The 20,583-nt window shown below is 45.5% G+C and overlaps 1 protein-coding gene across 2 annotated transcripts in view; it reads right to left on the reverse strand.

Moving 5' to 3' along the window:
* Positions 1-940: 940 nt before the first annotated feature.
* LOC147012678 (potassium voltage-gated channel subfamily B member 1-like) overlaps positions 941-20,583 on the reverse strand; it is a 61,306-nt gene continuing 41,663 nt past the window's right edge. For both annotated transcript variants that reach the window (XM_085853759.1, XM_085853757.1), the window contains one exon: positions 941-3,406. In XM_085853759.1, the coding sequence (XP_085709885.1) occupies positions 1,601-3,406 (1,806 nt within the window). In that variant the 3' untranslated portion in view covers positions 941-1,600. The remainder of the gene's footprint in view (positions 3,407-20,583) is intronic.

Raw genomic sequence — 20,583 nt, forward strand, 5'->3', positions numbered from 1 at the left:
GCTGAGATAGTGTGAGAAGGGGGCCCCGTTCCCACCCCATTCCAGGCAGTGCCAGCGAGGCCCGCGGAGTCGGGGCGCCGCCGCCATTTTGCGGCTCATCACCAGACGGGTAGGCTCGAAGCGGTCTCGGCCCCAGGCCCGTCTGCCCCCCTCATCGTTGAGGGTGGCCCCTTCCTTTTTCTTTTGCTTTGAGTATATGTGTTGTCGGCGCCGTCTGTGAAGTAAAACTGTATAAGTGTTGCCGTGTGCTCGGTAGTCGGTAGTAGATCTGCATTGTGTCTCTTTTGTTACATTTGCTTTTTGTGCAGAATTGTCGTGTTACTTTTACATTTGCTTTTGGTGTATAATTGTATATGTGTGCTTTCCGTTTGCCGCGGAATAAATGTGCTTTATGTTGAACTGTTTTTCCCGTTTCGTTTCGTCTTTTCTTTTATTGAATCTCCATCTTACTTCACGTAAAGGGTTGGTCGTGGGCTAAATATGCCCAATAATTAATCGAACCGTCGAGGTTGATGATAACACCGCTCGGTTATCCCGATAGTACGGAGCGGGTCACTTAAAGTGGCCCATGTCCGGAGTCGACCTGCGGCGAGGTGCGATCGCCCGGTCTACCCTCCGTGTGGGTACTTAGGTAGGTCGAATTTGGCGAGCAACCCTATCCCACGCGGGGGGCCGATTGGCACGATCGTGGTGAGGCCGAAAGGCCCACCCGTGACTAGTTCCCGGCGTTAGTCCGAGAGGGTCACGACGGGATTGTCCGTCCGGTGGGCGACGTGCCGCGATTCGAGTTACGTGGCCGCTCGCACGCCGGCGGGCGCGAATCAGCAACAATATATATATATATATATATATATATATATATATATATATATATATATATATGTGTATATATATATAAATAAATAAATAAATAAATATTACAATTGAAAGTATGAAGCAGTTACATCATTGTTGTTCATTTGCAAAATGAGCAAGAGAAGTGACATAAGTGACTTTATAACTAATGTTAGCTACAATGGAATTACATCTCATATTCGGTTTAAAAATAAAATAAAATAAATACTTGTAACTGAACATCGAAAGTAAAAACAAATTGTTGGTCCAATATCACAGAGTGGAGAAGAATTTTTTTTTAAAAAGCCAAACTTGTTGAGGCTTGTGTTGCATCGAAATGACCATCAGAATAAAGGACTGTACCGGATGCCTTCCCTCGTAGAGATCGAGACAGGGAGATGGAGCAGGATCCGGGAAACGCAATACAAATCATGAAACGGGATGGAGAGACCCTTCTTGCGGAGAGAGACATCCATCTTTGCGTTTCCTGTTACGTTCTCACCATGAGGGCCCCATGGCTGCACCGAGTCCAAAAATAAGTGAAGTACAACAGCACTATATGTATGAAAACGCACAAACGCAACAAAAAAACCCACAGAAGAGAAAAATAAATACACACAGTCAATAATATGCGAGTCAGAAGGGGATGTTGTTTTGAGCCTCTGAGCCATCTCATCTTGAAACGCCGTTACGTGGCCGGCAATGAACAGGACGCATTCATTCGTTTGAACACGACAAGCAACGGTGCAAATGAATCAAAGTACATTCAAACATATCTGTCCACCACGTGATAGGCAATTGGTGAGTCAACCGCGTGGTCTCTGAGGCTTTCCGGTTCCCGTGCGGTTTTCTGCGGCAGGGCTTGAGAGCGGGATCGTGGATGAACCGTGTTGTCATCCCAATGAAGACCGCGTGTGCCGTTCTCTTGTCGGAGAGGGGATAGCATGGGTGGAGACAAGCTGGGAACCGAGCTCGAATCCGTACTGCTCGGGATAACAGAAAACGTTGGGTTGACATCATCCGCGGTGTCACCGGAAGTGGCCATTTGTGCTGTGGTTTCTATGATCCTAAAGTGTGTGCTTTCATTATTCCGAATCTTTGGTTGCATAGCATGTGCTGTTGCGTCGAGTGAACAGTTCGACGGTATCGTCTCTACTTCTTGACCGTTATTGTCCTCGCTAAGCTGGTTTTTCGGTGAAGACTTCATCGGTGGTTTTGACATGGGGAGCGTGCCGACAGAGATGGAAAGCAGGCTGACCTCGCCATCCTCTGCGGACACTCCAGGAAGATAGGATTTTGCGTTGGTGCCATGCCACCAGGGAGAGCTGGACTTGAGTGAAGTGAATCCCTTCAACGGGTCAGCACTGCAACTTGCAAAGCTGTCCATGCTTGAAAAAGTCCTCACATCAGGTGCGAGGGAATGGAATTGACAGCCAAGCATTTTGCTTGAGACGTTGGCTGAGGAATCGGCGGAATTTGTCGTTCTTTGACGATTGGAACAAATTTCTTTCTCGGGCTGTTTTTCCATCACGACGCTGCAAGAAGAATCGACAGCTGCAGTTTCAATATACGACTCCCGGTTCTGTGCAACTTGAGTCAAAGATGACTTTAAGGCTTCGGTTTTGTTTGGTTTTGTTTCAGAATCGCTGTTCATTTCCCGAAGCTCAAGACAGTGGTTTGACTGGGCGTCCAACGTAGCAAGTTGCTGCATGCCGTTGGGATCTGGTAATGGCTGCCTGTTGTCTGCCACTTGCTCTCCGAAATCCAGACCATGGAGCAGTGAGTCATGAGAGTTCGTGGAGATGATGCTGCCATTCCTTTTGGCCCTCTCAATGGCTTCACGCCTCTTTACCGCCTTCTCTTGACGCTTCTGTTCCTTGTAAAATTCAGAAAAGTTGTTGACAATGATTGGGATGGGGAGAGCGATGACCAGAACACCAGCAATGCAGCACAGTCCGCCCACAATTTTCCCCAGCAGCGTCTGCGGGTATATGTCCCCATAGCCGACCGTCGTCATCGTTATGGTGGCCCACCAAAAAGAGGCTGGAATGCTGCTGAACTTTGTCCTTGGCTCATCCTTCTCTGCAAAGAACACCAAGCTTGAGAAAATCATGATTCCCATGGCGAGGAAAAGGATGAGGAGACCCAATTCATTGTAACTTCGACGGAGTGTGAAACCCAAGGATTGGAGCCCCGTCGAGTGTCGTGCCAGTTTGAGGATCCGGAGGATCCGCATGATGCGGAAAATCTGGACCACGCGGCGCACGTTCTGAAACTGAAGAACATTCTGGTTGGACTCTGTAAGAAAAATAGTCACGTAGTACGGTAGAATGGCGAGTAGATCAATGACGTTGAGTGCACCCTTGAGGAATTTCCACTTGTTGGGAGCAGAGACGAAACGGAGCACGTATTCCGTGGTGAACCAGGCGATGCAAACGGCCTCAACGTGTGCAAGCGACGGGTTGTCCACCTGATTTCCAAACTCGTCGCTATGATGCAGCTCGGGCAATGTATTGAGAGACAGAGCAATCGTCGACAGGATGATGAACAGGATGGACATAATGGCCAGCACCTGCAAACGAGACATTATTTTCAGAGTCAAACATCATTTTAACACAAAGAACACAAAGCACTGCAATATGCACTTATTCTTTAGTTAACGTCTCACAATTGTTCCCACGTTTTTGTGGAGTTAGCCAGGCGGAAGTTTTTGTCTTTCACGAACCGGCTGACCAGGCCTGATGTTCAATCAAGTAGTTTGGGCAAGAATTTGTGATTCGTTTCAGGGTGCCAGCAATCGCTCGCATACTCTCTCGCGAAGGACACCATGGGATATTCAACGTCCAGCAACTAATGTTGGCACATGGGATGCTCAGTTTAACGTCCATCCGAGGGACGAGACACATCGATGAATGTGAAACACCGGGATGGCAGTTTATAGGTGCGTCGGGATTCAAACCCAGGTTCGAAGGCTTCGAGGTGAGAGTGTGCCGACCTCTCAGCCATCCTGCCAACCCCACTCCAACATGAACGTGTTCTGGAATCTAGCATATCAGGAAGAAAAAAAAATAGAGAAATAGTTTCTGTATATTTTTCGATATAATCCAGAAGCAAACTTCATATTATGTTTCTGCAAGTTATCATGGATTTAACCATTTGTTGTGATAATGATGGAAGTTTGAAAACAACACAAATATTAAAGAACATTCCTGGAAGTCCACAGTGGAGGTGGAAGACTTCACAAACAGCGTATAATTTGTGGAATCAAACTCTAAATGGGATCGAAACATTCCTCAATTCCAAATTATTAAACCCAATTTAAAGAGCTTGATTTCTCGTGAAAACACAGGTCATTTGCCGAAGGCGAGATTGGTGATACCTGATAATTATAAGCGTGTGACATAGTAAACAGTAGTTAAGTCTGGTGGAGGGCCATCTATTTATTACATACTCAAATGTGGTAGAAGTTTGGATCCTGCTTCCATCCTCTCCTCCCTTGGAGGATATATAAATGCTTCTTTCACTCTGTCCCCGTTTCCTCCCAACAGTGGGCACATAAACAGATGTCCAAGAAAAACAAGCTCGAATGAGCTAAGATCCTCGTCTTCTTAATGATGACGTCATAAAAACGAATGTGACATCATTGTGATGTATCAGGTTTGCGATAAATTATCTGTGCTAATGCCCGGCTTGATTCCCGCAAACAGAATTCAAAAAGCTTGCCGAGTTTCGGAGATAATTTTTTGGCGATTTCCATTAGCAGAGATATTTTGACGTCATAACTTTTTTTTCTAGGAGGAATTTTCAAAATCGAAGATGGTTACTGTCTGCGCAGGGTATTTTTACATATATATTGTTACGGTTGTGGAAATTCACAGAGCACTATATAGGTCCTTAGATCAGTTATGTCGATAAGTCTGTGTTCAGATAGATTTCCCCATCAAGGTCTAAGGGATTTATTCGTGTAACCGGGTTGTAATCTTTGAGGTAGCCGTTTTTCTTTTATTATCTTTAATTTGGACCAACCGCTTCACAACAACCACCTTCACCACCAACATCGCTCTCATCAACCGCTTCACCACAACCACCTCCACCACCAACATCGCTCTCATCAACCATCTCCACAACGACCACCATGACATCCCCTCACAACCTACGCAACAACGAACAGCAACGCCTTACCGTCATCTCCATTGCGCCGCCATCTTTACGCCAGAGACGGCGAATTCACCCACGTCCGCTCCTTCGTTGGCACCAGGGTCGTTGATTTCACCCACGTCCGCTCTCCTTCGTTGGCACCAGGGCGTTGATTTCACCCACGTCCGCTCTCTCCGAGCTTCGCATTCTAATTGGATCAGGAGATCGAAGGGGGGCGGAGCCAGCGGGGGGTCAGAGGTGAGGGCTCGGAGATCAAACCTCGCCTCACGGATCCCATAAAAAGCACGCAGAGACGCCAAGCGCAGTTGTGAGGAGTTGTGCGGGGCCGCGTTTGGAGCTGGATCAGCCTGGAGCCTGGAGTCTGCAGATGGATGGGAGCTGGAGAGAGCGGAGCCTGGAGCGCAGCCTGCCATTCTGTGCCGAGCTGTAGGTCGCTGGGAAGAGGCCGGAGAGGAGTCGCCAACCAGCGGCATAATGGTCGGAGGTGATCGGGCCCCGGGACAGTCCAAACAACACGGAGGAACGGACGGGCTCTTAAGAGAGCATCAACTCTGAAAGAGCAAAGGCCCGTTCGTTCCTCTGAGGCGTTGTCGACTAGGCCCGATTGATTGGGCCGCATGACGAGGCCTGGGCCGCGCCACGGTCACGCCAGCTGCCATGTGGACGGGACGCCAAGGAGCACCCAGCGAGTCGCCATGAAGGTGGCAGGTAACCAGCGCGGCCTCTCGGAGCTCCTTCAGTCTCCCAAGCTCTGAGAAACATTAAAGGCTTACGAGCCCGGGCCTTTTCTTTTCTGGGGTTTTGCATGAACGTTGTGGCGCCATGTCTTTAAGTAGAACTGTATAAGTGTATGTAATTATTATAACGGTGGTAGTTCTTTTTCTTGCTTGTGTTTTGTCCCATACGTGCATTGGCTGCATACATGACTGCATGATTGTATACGTGCATTGGCTGCATACATGACTGCATGATTGTATATGTGTCGTTCTATCAATAAATGTCCTTGTGTGAACGTTAACGCGTTTGTCGCGTCCTTTTCCTTCAAATTGAACTGCCGTATTGCATTCAAAATAATTGCTGGCGTTTTAATAGCCGATAATAGAATCGGATCCAACGGGGCTTTCGCGATAATACCCCGCTCGGTTATCCCAAAACGGAGCGAGCTGCTTAAGCGGCTCGTTTCCAAGCAGGCCTCGTTGAGGAACAGTCTCTCGGTAGTCTGCCCGCGCGATTAATTAGGTAAATCGACCATTCGGCTATCGGACCCTGCAGCGCGGGTAGAGTGTTGACTAGGCTGTGGTGTGCATTAAAAACACACCCGTAGCGAGATTTTGGCGTTGTTCCGAAAGCTGTGACTGGATTGCTCGTCCGGTGGGCGTACGGCCGCGATTCCGCTAAAATCGGCTGTCCGCACGTCGGCGGGCGGAAATCTGTAACAATATGCCAAGTTTCAGGAAGTTTCGATGAAAACTGTAGGCTGTGAAACAAACTAGTTTCAGAAATAACGGTACAGGCGATTTCCATTAGCGGCGATATTATGACGTTAACTTTTTTTCTAGGAAGAATTTCCAAAATCGGAGATAGTTACTGCCTGCGCGTGGGCTTTCTGCATATACACGGCAAGTTTCACGAAGATCCGGTGAAAACTCTGGGTTGTGAAACAAAAAAGTCAAAAATAGGAATGACGTCATAAAAATTGATATGACGTCACAGCGATGTATCATATGTGCGGTAATTCATCTCTGCTAATGCCCTGTTCGATTCCCGCAAATAGAATTTAAAAAGCTTGCCTAGTTTCGGAGATAATTTTTTAGGCGATTTCCATTAGAGGAGATATTTTGACATCATAACTTTTTTTCTAGGAGGAATTTTCAAAATCGGAGATGGTTACTGTCTGTGCAGGGTATTTTTACGTATATATACCAAGTTTCAGGAAGTTTCGATGAAAACTGGAGGCTGTGAAACAAAAAAGTCCACAAGAAGAGGATGAAGAACAACAACGTGAGTAAGACTTAGAGATCCTCCACGAGAATCTTAAACAATACAAGGGTCCTCACTAAACTCTCTGTTTAGCTCATGTTTAGTTTAAAAAGTGCTCATGGATGGACTTCATGTGAACTCGTCGTCACAGCCGGAGAACTAACTTCACTGTATTGCGTTCGACACAAGGACAACGAACGCATGACCCTCAAAAGTCCAAGGAGTTCCAAAAAAAATTCGATAGAAAATGATTCTTGCGACCTCAATGCGCACTCTTGTTCGTCTCCACTGATTAGAACTTGAATTTGATTTCCAACCGGAAGCAAGTTCACCAGCGGCCCCCAAAATCAAACAGTTTACTTGCTCAACGACACCTCTTCCCAAATTATTTGAAGGTTCTTTTTTAAACAGCACCGCTCGTTCACAACACGTGATGGCCATTCTCCTCGTGAGTGGCAGCGTGGAAGGGCTCATGTTTCCAACATCATTCGAGCAAACGAATGCGCTGTGGAACTTGCTTCGCTGGTCGACGAATGGCGACCCCACTGACTGCCAACTCACCGTTCATCATCCCAACATTGCAAATAAATCAGCTCAAGGGGATTGGGGGTGATAATGAAGGAGAAACTGAAAAAGGAGTAAGATTGTCCTTTGTGTCTGATTGGCTGATGTGCTAAGCTGGCTGCTAATTATAGGCCCATCTGCACAGCACAGCACAGGGTTTAATGGAGCTTAGGAAAAGCCCTGGTACCACCAGCTCGTGCCAGCATAGATGTCGGGCCTCGGGCATTGAAAATCCACCACCTGTACCTGTACGTCTCTTTGCTTATTCTTGGCCCAGTCTATGATTGCATCTGCAACCATTAATTATTATCTGCCATTGAAGGATGCAACGAGGTTAATAAGAGCTCCAGCAATTTATTTCTGTCTCTTTTGTTATTTTCATTCCTTTTTTCTGGCCCACGCCGTTTGTTCATATATATATATATATATATATATATATATATATATATATATATATATATATATATATATATATATATATATATATATATATATATATATATATATATATATATATATATATTGTGTCCATCAGAGTAGCCTCGTGTCTCCTGGTTAATAAGCATCTTTCTCTATTTTACTGTCAGCCCCAGGTCGTCCCTCTGTCTCCTGGACATTACAAAGGCAGCTATTCTCGAAGCAATCCGTCCTTCCTGAAGGCGTTAAGCCGGGTATCTCACGTCAGTTCCAGTAATCTCCTTCGTTCCACGTCTGAAGGTGGAATGAGGACCTCTAAGTAGGGATAAACGATTCAATTTCTTTTTGATGCCACTCCAAGTATTGTCGAAATATTAAAACCACATTTATCGTTAGATCCAGATTGCCTTCATAATACCTTTGACAGGTTGTCTGTGTGGGTGATATGAAGGAAGCAGCAGCAACGGTTTTGTTGGTGATGTGTGGTCCCTTTGTGGCTGTATGGGCTGTGGCGAGCGTGGTCGACTGTCTCTATTCATTTTATCGACTAACAGCTTCATAAACGACAAGGAAACTCAGGAAAAACTCTGGAATTGCTTTTGTGCCTTGTCTGAATCGTTCCATCTGCCCGCATTGATTTGTGGACATTGACGATCCCACGGTGTACTTCGACAAAGAATAGGTGAGTTATCATATGGAACCGTGAAAAACTAGAGAGTTCATAAAACACCTTACCTGCGCAGTCTTGAGAGAGAGAAAAATAAAAATGCCGCAACGTTTTGTCCAAGTAAAACCCGTCACTTCATCACCTCTCCCTGTCAAGGCTGGAGTTTCTCAAGCCCAGTCCCAGTCCTATTCGTGTTCTGAGTGTTCTGAGCCCAGTCCGATTCGTGATCTTCATCAATGATCTCTCTGACTCTCGAAAAGAATTGTCTGGCAACTCAACCCCCTCCCCTCCTCCCCAATCTACCTTTTTTAACAACCCTCTTGAGGAAGTTCAGTCATTCAAACTCTTTGGTCTCACTCAGCCATGATCTTTCTTGGGAAAACCAAAATTTTAAAGTTGGCCTCCAAACACAGTGGCCGGCTGGGATCCTCCGTCGGACAATTTCTTCCTTGGCACACCCGAACTCCTATACACCTACAAAGCCTTCATGAGCACAGCTTGATGGAGTACTGCTCTTCCCTCTGGGCTGGCTCCCCGCCTCACATCTTGCTCAGCTTGACGCTTTGGAAACCAAGGCATTCAAGATTATTGAAATCTTCCATGATGAAGGCGAGTGTATGGACCCATTACTTCGCAAAATTCGACAGGTTGGTTGTCTCTGTCTACCACCTCCTTTCTGGTCTTGTACGCTCTGTTCTTTCCATTCTTTGTCTCTCCCCCTCCAGCCCCCCCCTCAGGTTTCTGCAGGGCACACACGGTCCACCATCTACCTCATTGTTGTGAAACTACCTAAATCCATCACTGCCCACCACCACTCCTTTGTTCCACTTTTTTTTTTCCACCTGTGCAACCAACTGCTGCATCCTCTTCAATCAAAAATTCTTCCCTCCAGGTCTTCAAGACAGTTGTTCACCCCAATCTGAGATCATTGCAAATCCCAAATCATGATCTTTTTTTTTTATCCTCATCAACTTCTTCACCTGAACCCCTCCTCATTCCAAATTTCCAGTTTTCCCTCCTGAGAGTTTCCTTCTATATCCATCTTGTACACCCCACGCATCCCCTCCTGCTCCCCATTCCTCCACACACCCATTGCTTGTCCAAGTCTCCCTCTATCTAGGTCTACAACTATGCTGTTCGTGTCCCCCCTCCCCCTCTCTATTGTTCCTTGTGCATCCTGTTATGTCCTGATCCGTTTAGTGTACTCGATCTTCCATGAGCCTCAACTATGTATACAACAACAAAAACAAAACGACTAATCGAAAGGGTTTAGAAAGTGCCAAAAAGGGAACTTGTGTTCTACAGTGTTCAAGTATACAATACAATTGAAATAAAATAAATATTTCAAAGGTTGTAGAAAACTTTTTTTGGGATGTTGACCGCCGTTGAAGCAGTGTCTTATACGCCACCCCTATCTAAGAGGTTACATTAGTTCGTCGTGCCTGTTGTTTGTGTCCTTTATGACGTCCTTAAAAACAGTAAGTTTCCTGTTTGGAATGATTTTCAATTTTTGTTTGACGGGACAGATCTAGGCAGAGGACAAAGATTGCAGCATCTCGCTCCTCTGTACGCGTGCACGATCGAGACAAATTGAGGGATAAAGTGCTGTGAAACTACAGGTTTGTTTCCCGATTCATGTTTTTGAAATGAACATTCAATTGAAATCAAGTTGTTCCTCGATCATAAATTGATATTTGCGGAGAGATAGACTGATAAAGTGAAGCAATTGCTTAAGCCCGCTTTTCGCTTCGTGCACGCGGGGTAAAAATACAAGTTCCTGCTCTTGAAACATACAAGAACACAAGTGGCACAGCCATGCTTCAGTAGTGATGCAACCAGCTGGCCGAATTGGTAACTGAATCCCTGCCCAAATGACGAGGTATCAATAGGGAACGCAATATGGTAATGTATTTTAACGCAGCATACCTCTCAGTTCAGTTATTACATAAATATTTAGAGCACACATAAAATATTCAGACGTGCCCTTTATTTTACATTTCAAAGTGGAAAAAGAGAGATGCTAAAAGATGACCTTTCTGGGGTGGGGGGGGGGGGAACACAAACAAACACTGAGTGCCTCGTCACCGACACCACAAATTACACCTGCTGGTGGTACAGCAGGTGTGTATGTTTGTTTGCAACAGGTAATTACGCTGCGAGATTGACCCTGGAAGGATATGCGAATCTCTGGTTGTGACCCAGATGACGGTGCGAGTGGACATGTGCACAGGAGTTCGAGAAGGGGCACCTCTCACCTGGGCATTATTTACCTGGGCATTATTTACCGGGAACCGGAAAGTCAGCCTTTGGTCTAGCTTAACAAAGCGACAAAAACCAACTGCATTAACTATTCATGTTTGTTCCAGGTTATTAAGTACCACTGGCAGAGAGCACACAAACCTCCTGGGGGAACACGTTCTGCCTTTCTTTCACTACAAACTCTTCTCGTCTCAGATCTCATATTTGGTCTGACAATCTGGATAATAGCCCCTCGAATAAAGTGATCCCAGAGTTTGCTCCTTAATCATATACTTCTTGTGAAAAGTCAAACAACTGGCTTAAGGGAATCAAAATTGAAATATGAAGCCACCAATCAAATAGCACAGCTGCGCAGCAGACGAGGCTCGGGTTTATATGAGTCGGTGGAGCCTTCATTTTTTTAATATTATTAAATGATCGATGCTCAGGGAAGAACATGAACTGACAGTGGGGCAACGAGAGAGAAAGAGAGAAAGAGAGAAAGAGAGAAAGAGAGAAAGAGAGAAAGAGAGAAAGAGAGAAAGAGAGAAAGAGAGAAAGAGAGAAAGAGAGAAAGAGAGAAAGAGAGAAAGAGAGAAAGAGAGAAAGAGAGAAAGAGAGAAAGAGAGAAAGGGAGAAAGGGAGAAAGGGAGAAAGGGAGAAAGGGAGAAAGGGAGAAAGGGAGAAAGGGAGAAAGGGAGAAAGGGAGAAAGGGAGAAAGAGAGAAAGAGAAAGAGAAAGAGAAAGAGAAAGAGAAAGAGAAAGAGAGAAAGAGAGAAAGGGAAAGGGAAAGGGAAAGGGAAAGAGAAAGAGAAAGAGAAAGAGAGAGAGAGAGAGAGAGAGAGAGAGAGAGAGAGAGAGAGAGAGAGAGAGAGAGAGAGAGAGAGAGAGAGAGAGAGAGAGAGAGAGAGAGAGAGAGAGAGAGAGAGAGAGAGAGAGAGAGAGAGAGAGAAAACAGCAACCCCCAAGTAAGGGAATTGGGCAGGGCCAATGGGGGTAATAGAGGGTAGGTATTGGGTGGAGGGTGATGTGAGATGGTGGTGCACAGCCTGCTTGAAGCCCTGGAGGGAATACTGGATCACACCTCAGAGAAGCGGTTCCACATAAAGGAGAAGCGTAGAACAAAAGAGGTGTGTATGGTAAGCCTGAATTTTGTGAATCAATCCAGGAAGGGTTACTGGAGTTGCCCGGGAGAGATAGAAGATTGAGAGAGAAGAGGGAACTAGACCGTGGAAGAGGTTGTTATAAGTAAAACAAACAAACAAAAAACAAGGGGCCACCGACCCACCCGTATAACCTGAGAGCAAATGATCTTCAACAAAACAGACCGTTTGAACATGGATCTTCAAAACGACAACGCAAAGCAGTTACGCTCTGCGGGCTCAAGGTTATCAACCATGTACAAAATAGGACAAGCAGATATACCGATGGCTTTCTCCGAGCTGTAGTTATCGATGCAACAAAGGGCGATTCAAAAATAAATAATTACAAATAAAAACCAGAAAACAACTTTCCAGTTCCACGGCTTTTATAACGATGTAATAATTTTCAGGATTTATACTGCAATATTCCCACACGTCGGGAGGATAAAACGAAACTCGAATCATTACCGGCGCAGTTTCCAGCATTCAATTCAGCATCTGGAATGAAAATCCCATCCAATCTTTCTCACTATTTCGTTTTCTATTCTTACAACCCATCAAGCAGCATGGTTGGAAATCTCATTGCTATTAAAGGGGGGAAGCTTTGCAATGTTGTGTTGTTTTGTGTTTCTTTTTTTTTTTTACATCATTAATCAATTATAAGTATCGCTGTACGCGGTAATCACTTCCACGGTGTGCTTAATGCTTGTTTGTGTCAAATTATCTACATTTAATACGTTTATCTCAGGTTCATGGAGAGGTTTGTGTATAAATTACACGCAGCGCAGAGGCATTAGCAGACATCGGTGTCGGTATTTCGAATTATACAAGGAGAGGAGTCGATACCATTGTACTTTAATTGGAATTGCAAGGACATCAGTAGACAATGGACAATTACCGAGACCGACAGCATGTGCGATTCGAACCTGGGTTTTGAGCATCATGAACCGTTATTTTATTTCATTACCCCATGCACGCAAAGCGAAATCTGTCTGGATCTGTCTGTCTGTCTGTAAAATCTGTCTGTCTGTCTAGAAATGTCAGTTTATGATCGAAGGACAACAAGTTCAATTGAATGTTAGATTTTGAACACGAATCGAAACGTCAAATCGGAAAACAAACCTCTGGTTTAACAGCAGCACTTTGGCTCTGAATTCGATCCGATCGCGCATGTGTAGAGAGGAGCAAGATAATTGTGTGTTTGAAACTTTGTTTGCCTGTCTGTGTGAGAGTTAAACAAATTTTTATAATCATTCAAAACAGGAAACGTACTGTTTTTAAGGATGTTATAAATGACACAAACAACAAGCATGAAGTACTAACGTAACGTGTTAAATAAGGTGGTGGATAAGACGATGCATCAATGGCGGTAAATGTCCAAATGTTCTTTTCTACAACTTGTAAAATCTTTATTTTATTTCAACTTTATTGGTCCTTCACACATGCATGGCGAAATCTGAGCTGCTCGTTTCCGCCTCACCGTAAGCTAAGTTTTCCGAGGTGGATTTGTCGTGTTTTGCGATGTGTGATTCGTCCGAGTGTTGCAGTTTTGTCCCATGCGATATTTCACGTCAATTCGTTCGTCGTTTTGTGCTATTTCTTTAGTGTCATCAAATCCTGAACGTATTGTCAAGGGTCAAGGCCTTCCCTCGGAGAGTAAGTGTGTCCTACTTTTGTCCTGGGTGTATTCCCGGGTATCTTGCTTCTATTTCCTCAACACTATCCCGATACCATTTTTATTTCCCCTCCTTGGCTGAAAAGATAATCGGAACAAACACACCAAAAAAACCCCATAAATTTTATATTTCACTCCATAAAGATTTTCATTTCTATTGAATTTCTTTCTGCTCCTGGTTCTACATCCCCCCACCCCCCACCGTTTCTCCAAACAATCTACATTAAGTAGAAATACTTCTTATAAAAAAAAACGTTTTAAGAATGCATTTCAACCCTTGTATCTCCTTCACAAATGCTATACATGTTCTTCTCCACCACGATATATGTCTTTTTCTTCTTCCTACAAAGGATTATTTTTCTGAAGTGTTTGTCTGCTCTGTGCCTCGTCCAGCAACCTCCCCTTGCCCCTCCCCCCTTGTCACCCCTCCCCCTCCTGCTCAAACAGCACAGCATTTCTCCACGCACTTAACAAGCGTTCTGATCTCCCATGCCACAATGTTTATCTCCGCTTGTCAAAGTTGGGAATTTGGAATCAGGAAAAGCATCCACCCCCAACACACCCCTCAAAGCTTCATGCTCCCCCTTTCTACATTCCTCCTCACCACCCTCTCAATGCTTCCCCCTGTACTTGTGAAAGTCAATATCTCTCTGGCTATTCTCAGAGAGAGGCCTCAATACCGGCGAGTCTGGCATTTCACTCAAGCAGATTGGCAGGGATTGCAAGCAATGGTCTCTGTCTTCCACCTCCTTTCTGGTCTTGCACCCTCTACTCTTATCATGCTCCTCCCCCCCCCTCTGCCAGGTTTCTGCAGGGCTCACACGGTCCACCATCAACTCCCTTTTGGTGAAAGTCCATAAATCCATTCATTTATTCCTCTTTCCCTCTTTTTTTGTTTCCCCCCATATGTGGAACAAACTTCCACATCCTCTTCAATCTCATTCTTTCCTCCAGGTCTTCAAGACAAATGTTAACTAGCATCTCAGATCGTACCAAATCCAAAATCATGATCTTTTCTCCCCTCGTTAACCCCATCCAAATCCCTCCTCCTTGGAAATTTCCAGTTTTCCTTCCTTGGAGTTTCCTTTTGCATCCATTTTGTCCATCCTCTGCATCCTCTCCTGGCCCCATTCCTCCCCACACCCATTGTTTGTTCAAGTCTCCCTCTATCTTGTCCTTCAACTTTGCTCTTGCCTGTTCCCCTCGCCACATGCATCTCCACGGTTCCTTTTGTGTCCTGTTGCATCCTGATCTGTTCGGTGTACTAGCTCTTCCAGAAGCCTCAACTATGAGTACAAAAAACAACAACAACACCTGCTTCTTTCGGGAGCATTGGAAAGTGGTCCTCATAACCCCCCTCACCCCAACGAGGGGGGCAGGGGGGTTGTGCCCATGAGCTGTCCCTGGGTACTGCAAACACGAATGCAGAATTTGGTGGACATTAGGCAAGCCTGTTTTTTGTTTTTTTTTCAAGAATTTTCAGATGTACGTAGAAACATACAATCATTACATACAATTGTCATACTTGATCGCCGGAGGAGAGGATTAAATTATACACTTGAACACTGCAGAACACAAATCACCTTTTTGGCAGTTTCAAACCCTTCCGTTTAGTAGTACTTCGACAAAATATTATGGCATTTTACGTCATCACGACCAATCAAATCTGCCGCTCGCAGACCCTGTCCATGTCCTTGTTTCTCAAGACTGTGCAGGCTAGGTGTTCGATGAACTCTCTAGTTGTGTATGGAGCCTGTGCCTGCTGGCTGCATCACCGGTGTGAGTGCAACTCTGTCGCTGATGCAGTGCCCCCTGTAGTTAAGAGCAAGAACTTGGAATTTGTTCAGGATGCTGGTGATGGTTCGCCTACTCTTCGCAAAGGACCTATAACGTTGGACAATTTTAATTGAGGGATCTAAAAATCTTGGGATCTTTAATGTCCCCCAACTCATGCCGACAGATGGGACGCCCAGTTTAACATCGACCCGTGGGACGGCACACACAGATGAATCATCCTGCATGTGAAACAAAGGGATGACAGTTTATAACTGGGTCAGGATTCGAAATCAGGCTCGACAGCTTAGAGGTGCACATATGTACATCTCGGCCAATCTACCAGCCAATCACTTTAGATGAGAATGCTAAACCTGCCAATATGACTCAGAAACGAAGAACTCGCATCGCAGATGCCGTGGGGAAGACTTCTGTGGAGAGTTCATTTGGAATCAACAATGCTTTTTGTCCCGTCACCACCAAATCTCTCTTCCGATGGTATCCAAGGCCATCTCCACTCATGGCTCGCAGAATTCCTCTCCTGTCGCAGCCAACATGTGGCACTTAATGGAGTTCTCTCATCCCCTCTTCCTGTCCAGGCAGGAGTTCCTCAAGGTCATGTTCTGGGCCCTGTTCCTTTTCTGGTTTTCATCAATGATCTCTCTCACTCTCTGGAAAATTCTCTTTATCCCTTTCCTGATGACTCCACCCTCTGCCGTACCATCTGTCATCCCTCAGATCGGCAAGCAGCAGCTTCTTCACTCTCTGCAAATCTGGATAAAAATCACAAACTGGTCCAACACGTGGAACGTGTCTTTCAATCCTGAAAAATCTCACACTCTCACTATGTTTCTCCCAAAGGGCTGTCTGAACCCCCACCCCCCATCTATTTTCTCAACAATCCTCTTGAAGAAGTCCTTTGATTCAAGCTTCTGGGTTTCACTATCTGCCATGACCTTTCCTGGAGAAGCCACATTTCCAACCTCGCCTCCAAAGCCAGTCACCGACTGGGCATCCTCCGTCGTGAAAAGTCCTACCTTGGCACACCCCAGCTCCTGACCACTTACAAAGCTTTCATCCGCAGCCTGATGGAGTACTGCTCTCCTCTATGGGCTGGTGCTCCTGCCTCACTCCTTTCTCGGCTTCACACTGTGGAAACCAAGGCATTTCGGATCATTGTTATCTCCCGCTATGAAGCTGAGTGTTTGGGTCTCTCACTGCAGGCATGTGAGTGGTCTTTCTGTCTTCTATCGTATCCTGTCCAGCCTTGCCGCCCTGCTCTGTCTGTGATCTGTCCCCCCAATATTTCCGCAGGGCGCTCAAGTTCCGTCAGCAACCTTCTTCTGGTAAAACTCCCAAAATCAAGAATCACTGCTCATCTTCATTCCTAATTTTTTTCCCACCTCTGGAATAAACTTGCACTCCATTCAACCCCACTCTTCCCTCCAGGTCTTCAAGACAGCTGTTCACCACCATCTCTTATCATCCCCCATCTAAATCCTCGATCTTTTCTACCCCAGTTAATCCACCCCAAACCCACCTCCTTCAAATTCCCTGCTTTTCCTCCTGAAAGTCCTTGTCTTGTCCATCATGTTTACCCTGTGTACTCCACCCCATCCCTCTCCCTTCCACAGATCTCCTAATGTGTCTGTTCTCCACTGTTTTGTGCTTCCCTCTCCCACCCCTCTTGTCTCCTGCTCCCTTTGTTACATGGATTGTGTGTTAGCTCTTATCGGAGCCTCGACATTGTATTAAAAAAATTTTTTTAAATCAATGGAGCACTCCCTACACATTTTAACATCCCGACTTTGGCTGAATGTTGAAACTCAAATTTGGTAGCATTCTGACTGGTGGGTCTGGAGAAGTAGATGTTTGAAGGAACTTACTGAGTCGGCCATTTTGACCTACTTAAAGTCACGTGACCGAAACAAGCTTTGCAATCCCCATTGCCAGTCAGGAATGGAACGTTGTAGCCAAACTTCAGCCTGATCGGCCTTGTGGTTTGGTCGGAGAAGTTGAAATCGGAGACGGATGATGGACAGACGCTTGGAGCACGATGACAATGCCTTATCTGGGATTCCAAGTCGAGATCAGCTAAACATTCCTACTCAATGGTCTCGATTTATCCCACGTGCACGTTGGGAAGGCCAATGAGGAGGACTGGTCCAGGCCATTGACGAACCGTCTGGCCAGGCCTGACGTTCCACTGGAGCTATTGGGGCAGGAATTTGTAATTTGTTCAGGGTGCCGGTGATACCTCACTTACTCTTCGCCAAAGACACCGTGGGATCTTAAACGTCCACCCAAAGGACGATGTACTCCACCAATCGAGGCCCTGCCTGCGACACATCAATCCAACAGTTTAAAGTCAGGTGAGGACTCAAATTCAGGCCAGGCAGTTCAAAGGTTCAAAGGTGCTACCTGTGCACCATCATAACAGATGAAGTAAACAACGGTAATGGAGGCCCGTTCTCTTTACAGAGCCACAGGCATTCATAACCGGTGGAGAAACGTTCCAAGGCTAAAACCAATCATGCATGCATTGTACATCTGTCTGCTGATGGAGTGGAAAAGTGACCAATAATTTATTCATCAAGACCATTCAGAGACTTCTGGCATACTCAGTGATTTAAAATAATTAAAATGAGCGAGCAGTGCAAAATTTACACACACACACCACACACACACACACACACACACACACACACACACACACACACACACACACACACACACACACACACACACACACACACACACACACACACACACACACACACACACACACACACACACACACACACACACACACACACACACGTATTGAATAAATAAAAGTAAGCTTGTATGTGGGAACCCAGGTTCAAATCCCATCCACTGCACCAACTATAATAAGTATTTGCCCATTAATCTACCAAATGTCCTTGCAATTCACATGAAAGCACACGAGTGCCTTTTCCCTGCACATTTTTGTTGTAGTGGGGTAACTTAGCATAACAATTGTGCATTTTGTGAGGAAAGCACCAAATTTGGCACACCAGTAGCCTAACATATTATGAACAGACTTGTATATTGGGCCATCTCAAAATTTTTGATGGCAGTGGAAAATGGCTGCCACAGCCATCAGCGGCTGAATTTGAGATGGCCCAATATCCAAATCTGTTCATAATATGTTAGGCCACTCGTGTGCCAAATTTGGTGCTTTCCTCACAAAATGCACAATTGTTATGCTATATTTAGCTAAGTTGCCCCACTATTGTGCTTAAACCCTACTACAAACATGTATTGAATAAATAAATAAAGGTAAGCTTGAATGTGGGAACCCAGGTTCAAATCCCATCCACTGCACCAACTATAATAAGTATTTGCCCATTAATCTACCAAATGTCCTTGCAATTCACATGAAAGTACATGAGTGTCTTTTTCCCTGCACATTTTTTGTTGTGCTTAAACTCCACTACAAGGCTCAGATATATTTTTAAAAGCAAGTAAGAAGGACCCAGGAGCTATTTTATTGCAACTTGCAACATGTGCAAAGACCCTTGATATTTATGAATCAAAGGGCATTGGTGTCATGCCAATTAGTTAGTCCCTTCCTGCCTCCCTTTACCATCTCTTCACTGGGATAGAAATAGACGTCTCTTTTGTCCTCTAAGTGACATCACAGGTGCCTCGACTGTTGAAAAGGAGGAAAACAAAAGTGTATTTGGGTTTGAAATTTTTTTCAATAATCTCTGCAACACTAAATGTCCAGGATGGGAAGAGTTTCGGCTTCTTTAATTCGACTTTCAGTTTTGCCACGAATTATATCACTGCCCCTCAGGACGAATAGGATGGCTGAGACCTCGAGATATGCACGCTCACCCCGAAGCTGTCTCGCCTGGGTTTGAATCCCAACCCAGCTATAAACTGTCATCCCGGTGTTTCACACGCACAGTCGGCCTGGTGTTCGCTTTACGGTTAAAGTGGCTGGCTGGCTGAAGATCCTAGGGTCTTGAGTTCAAGTCCCTGTCATCCGTTGAATTAACACCATGTAGGGTTCACTCAGCCCATCAGCCTTCTGAGGTTGGCAAAAATGAGTAACAGCTTACTGGAAGCCAGGGGCACTGCATCAGCGGCATATCCACGGCCTCAGCCACTGATGTTTGCATCCTCAGTCAATGATGCTACCCCGCAGCTTGTACTGCATATGGACGGAAGAAGAACTGCCCCTCAAACAATAATGTATCATTCCTCATTTACAGCAAGGCAGATTTATCTCAGTTGTTTTTGTGAATGCAAAATCCCAAGCTCATGGAAGAGCAAGGTGACACCGGGTAAAATGCTAATATATGGAGAGTGGGGCCACAATAAGAAAAGCAAGGGAAAGGGGGAACAGTAACTGAGGAAAGAAAAAAGGAACAAAGCTGCCAGAAATGGTTTGGCAAATGGATAGGGTTATGGGGGTAGAAAGAATGTGGATAGGGATGGGGGATGACAGGGAGTAAGGGGACAGTTTTCATAGCTTGCTTGTGGCTGTGCAGGTAAGAGTGCGGTTCAAGAGTCATAGGAAAGCGGTTCCACAAATGGGAGAAAAGAGGAACAAAAGAGTGGAGGTATGCAAGGAGCCTGGATTTTGGTCGTTTCACCAGGAGGGGTTGACTGGAAGACTGTGTGCATTATGTAGTATCTGGGGAGGATCAGGGACCGTATCCTTGCTCTTCGTGTCCTCACCGAACGCAGACGAGAGTTTCGGCAGGGGCTGCTTGCAGCCTATGTTGATCTCTGGAAAGCGTTCGATTCAGTGAATCAGGATGTCCTCTGGAGGATTCTTGCTCTTCGAAGGGTGCCACCAAAACTGATCGATCTGATGTCTGAACTCTACTCTGGTACTGAGAGTGCTGTGAAGTGTGGTGGTACCATCTCTGACTTATTTCCAGTTGTTACTGGAGTTCGTCAGGGATGTGTACTTGCCCCCACACTTTTCAGCACTTGTATGGACTGGATTTTAGGGAGGATGTCGGAGAGATCAAGCTGCGGTGCATCGTTTGGGAATGTCAAGATCTCGGACCTTGATTTTGCAGATGATGCAGTCATCTTTGCGGAGACTTTAGATATCCTCTTGGGGGCCCTCGAGGTGCTGAATGAGGAGTCGG

Source organism: Eptatretus burgeri, chromosome 14 (genome assembly GCF_056783735.1).
Source record: "Eptatretus burgeri isolate ZD-2024b chromosome 14, Ebu_testis_v1, whole genome shotgun sequence".
Classification (NCBI taxonomy): Eukaryota; Metazoa; Chordata; class Myxini; order Myxiniformes; family Myxinidae; genus Eptatretus; species Eptatretus burgeri.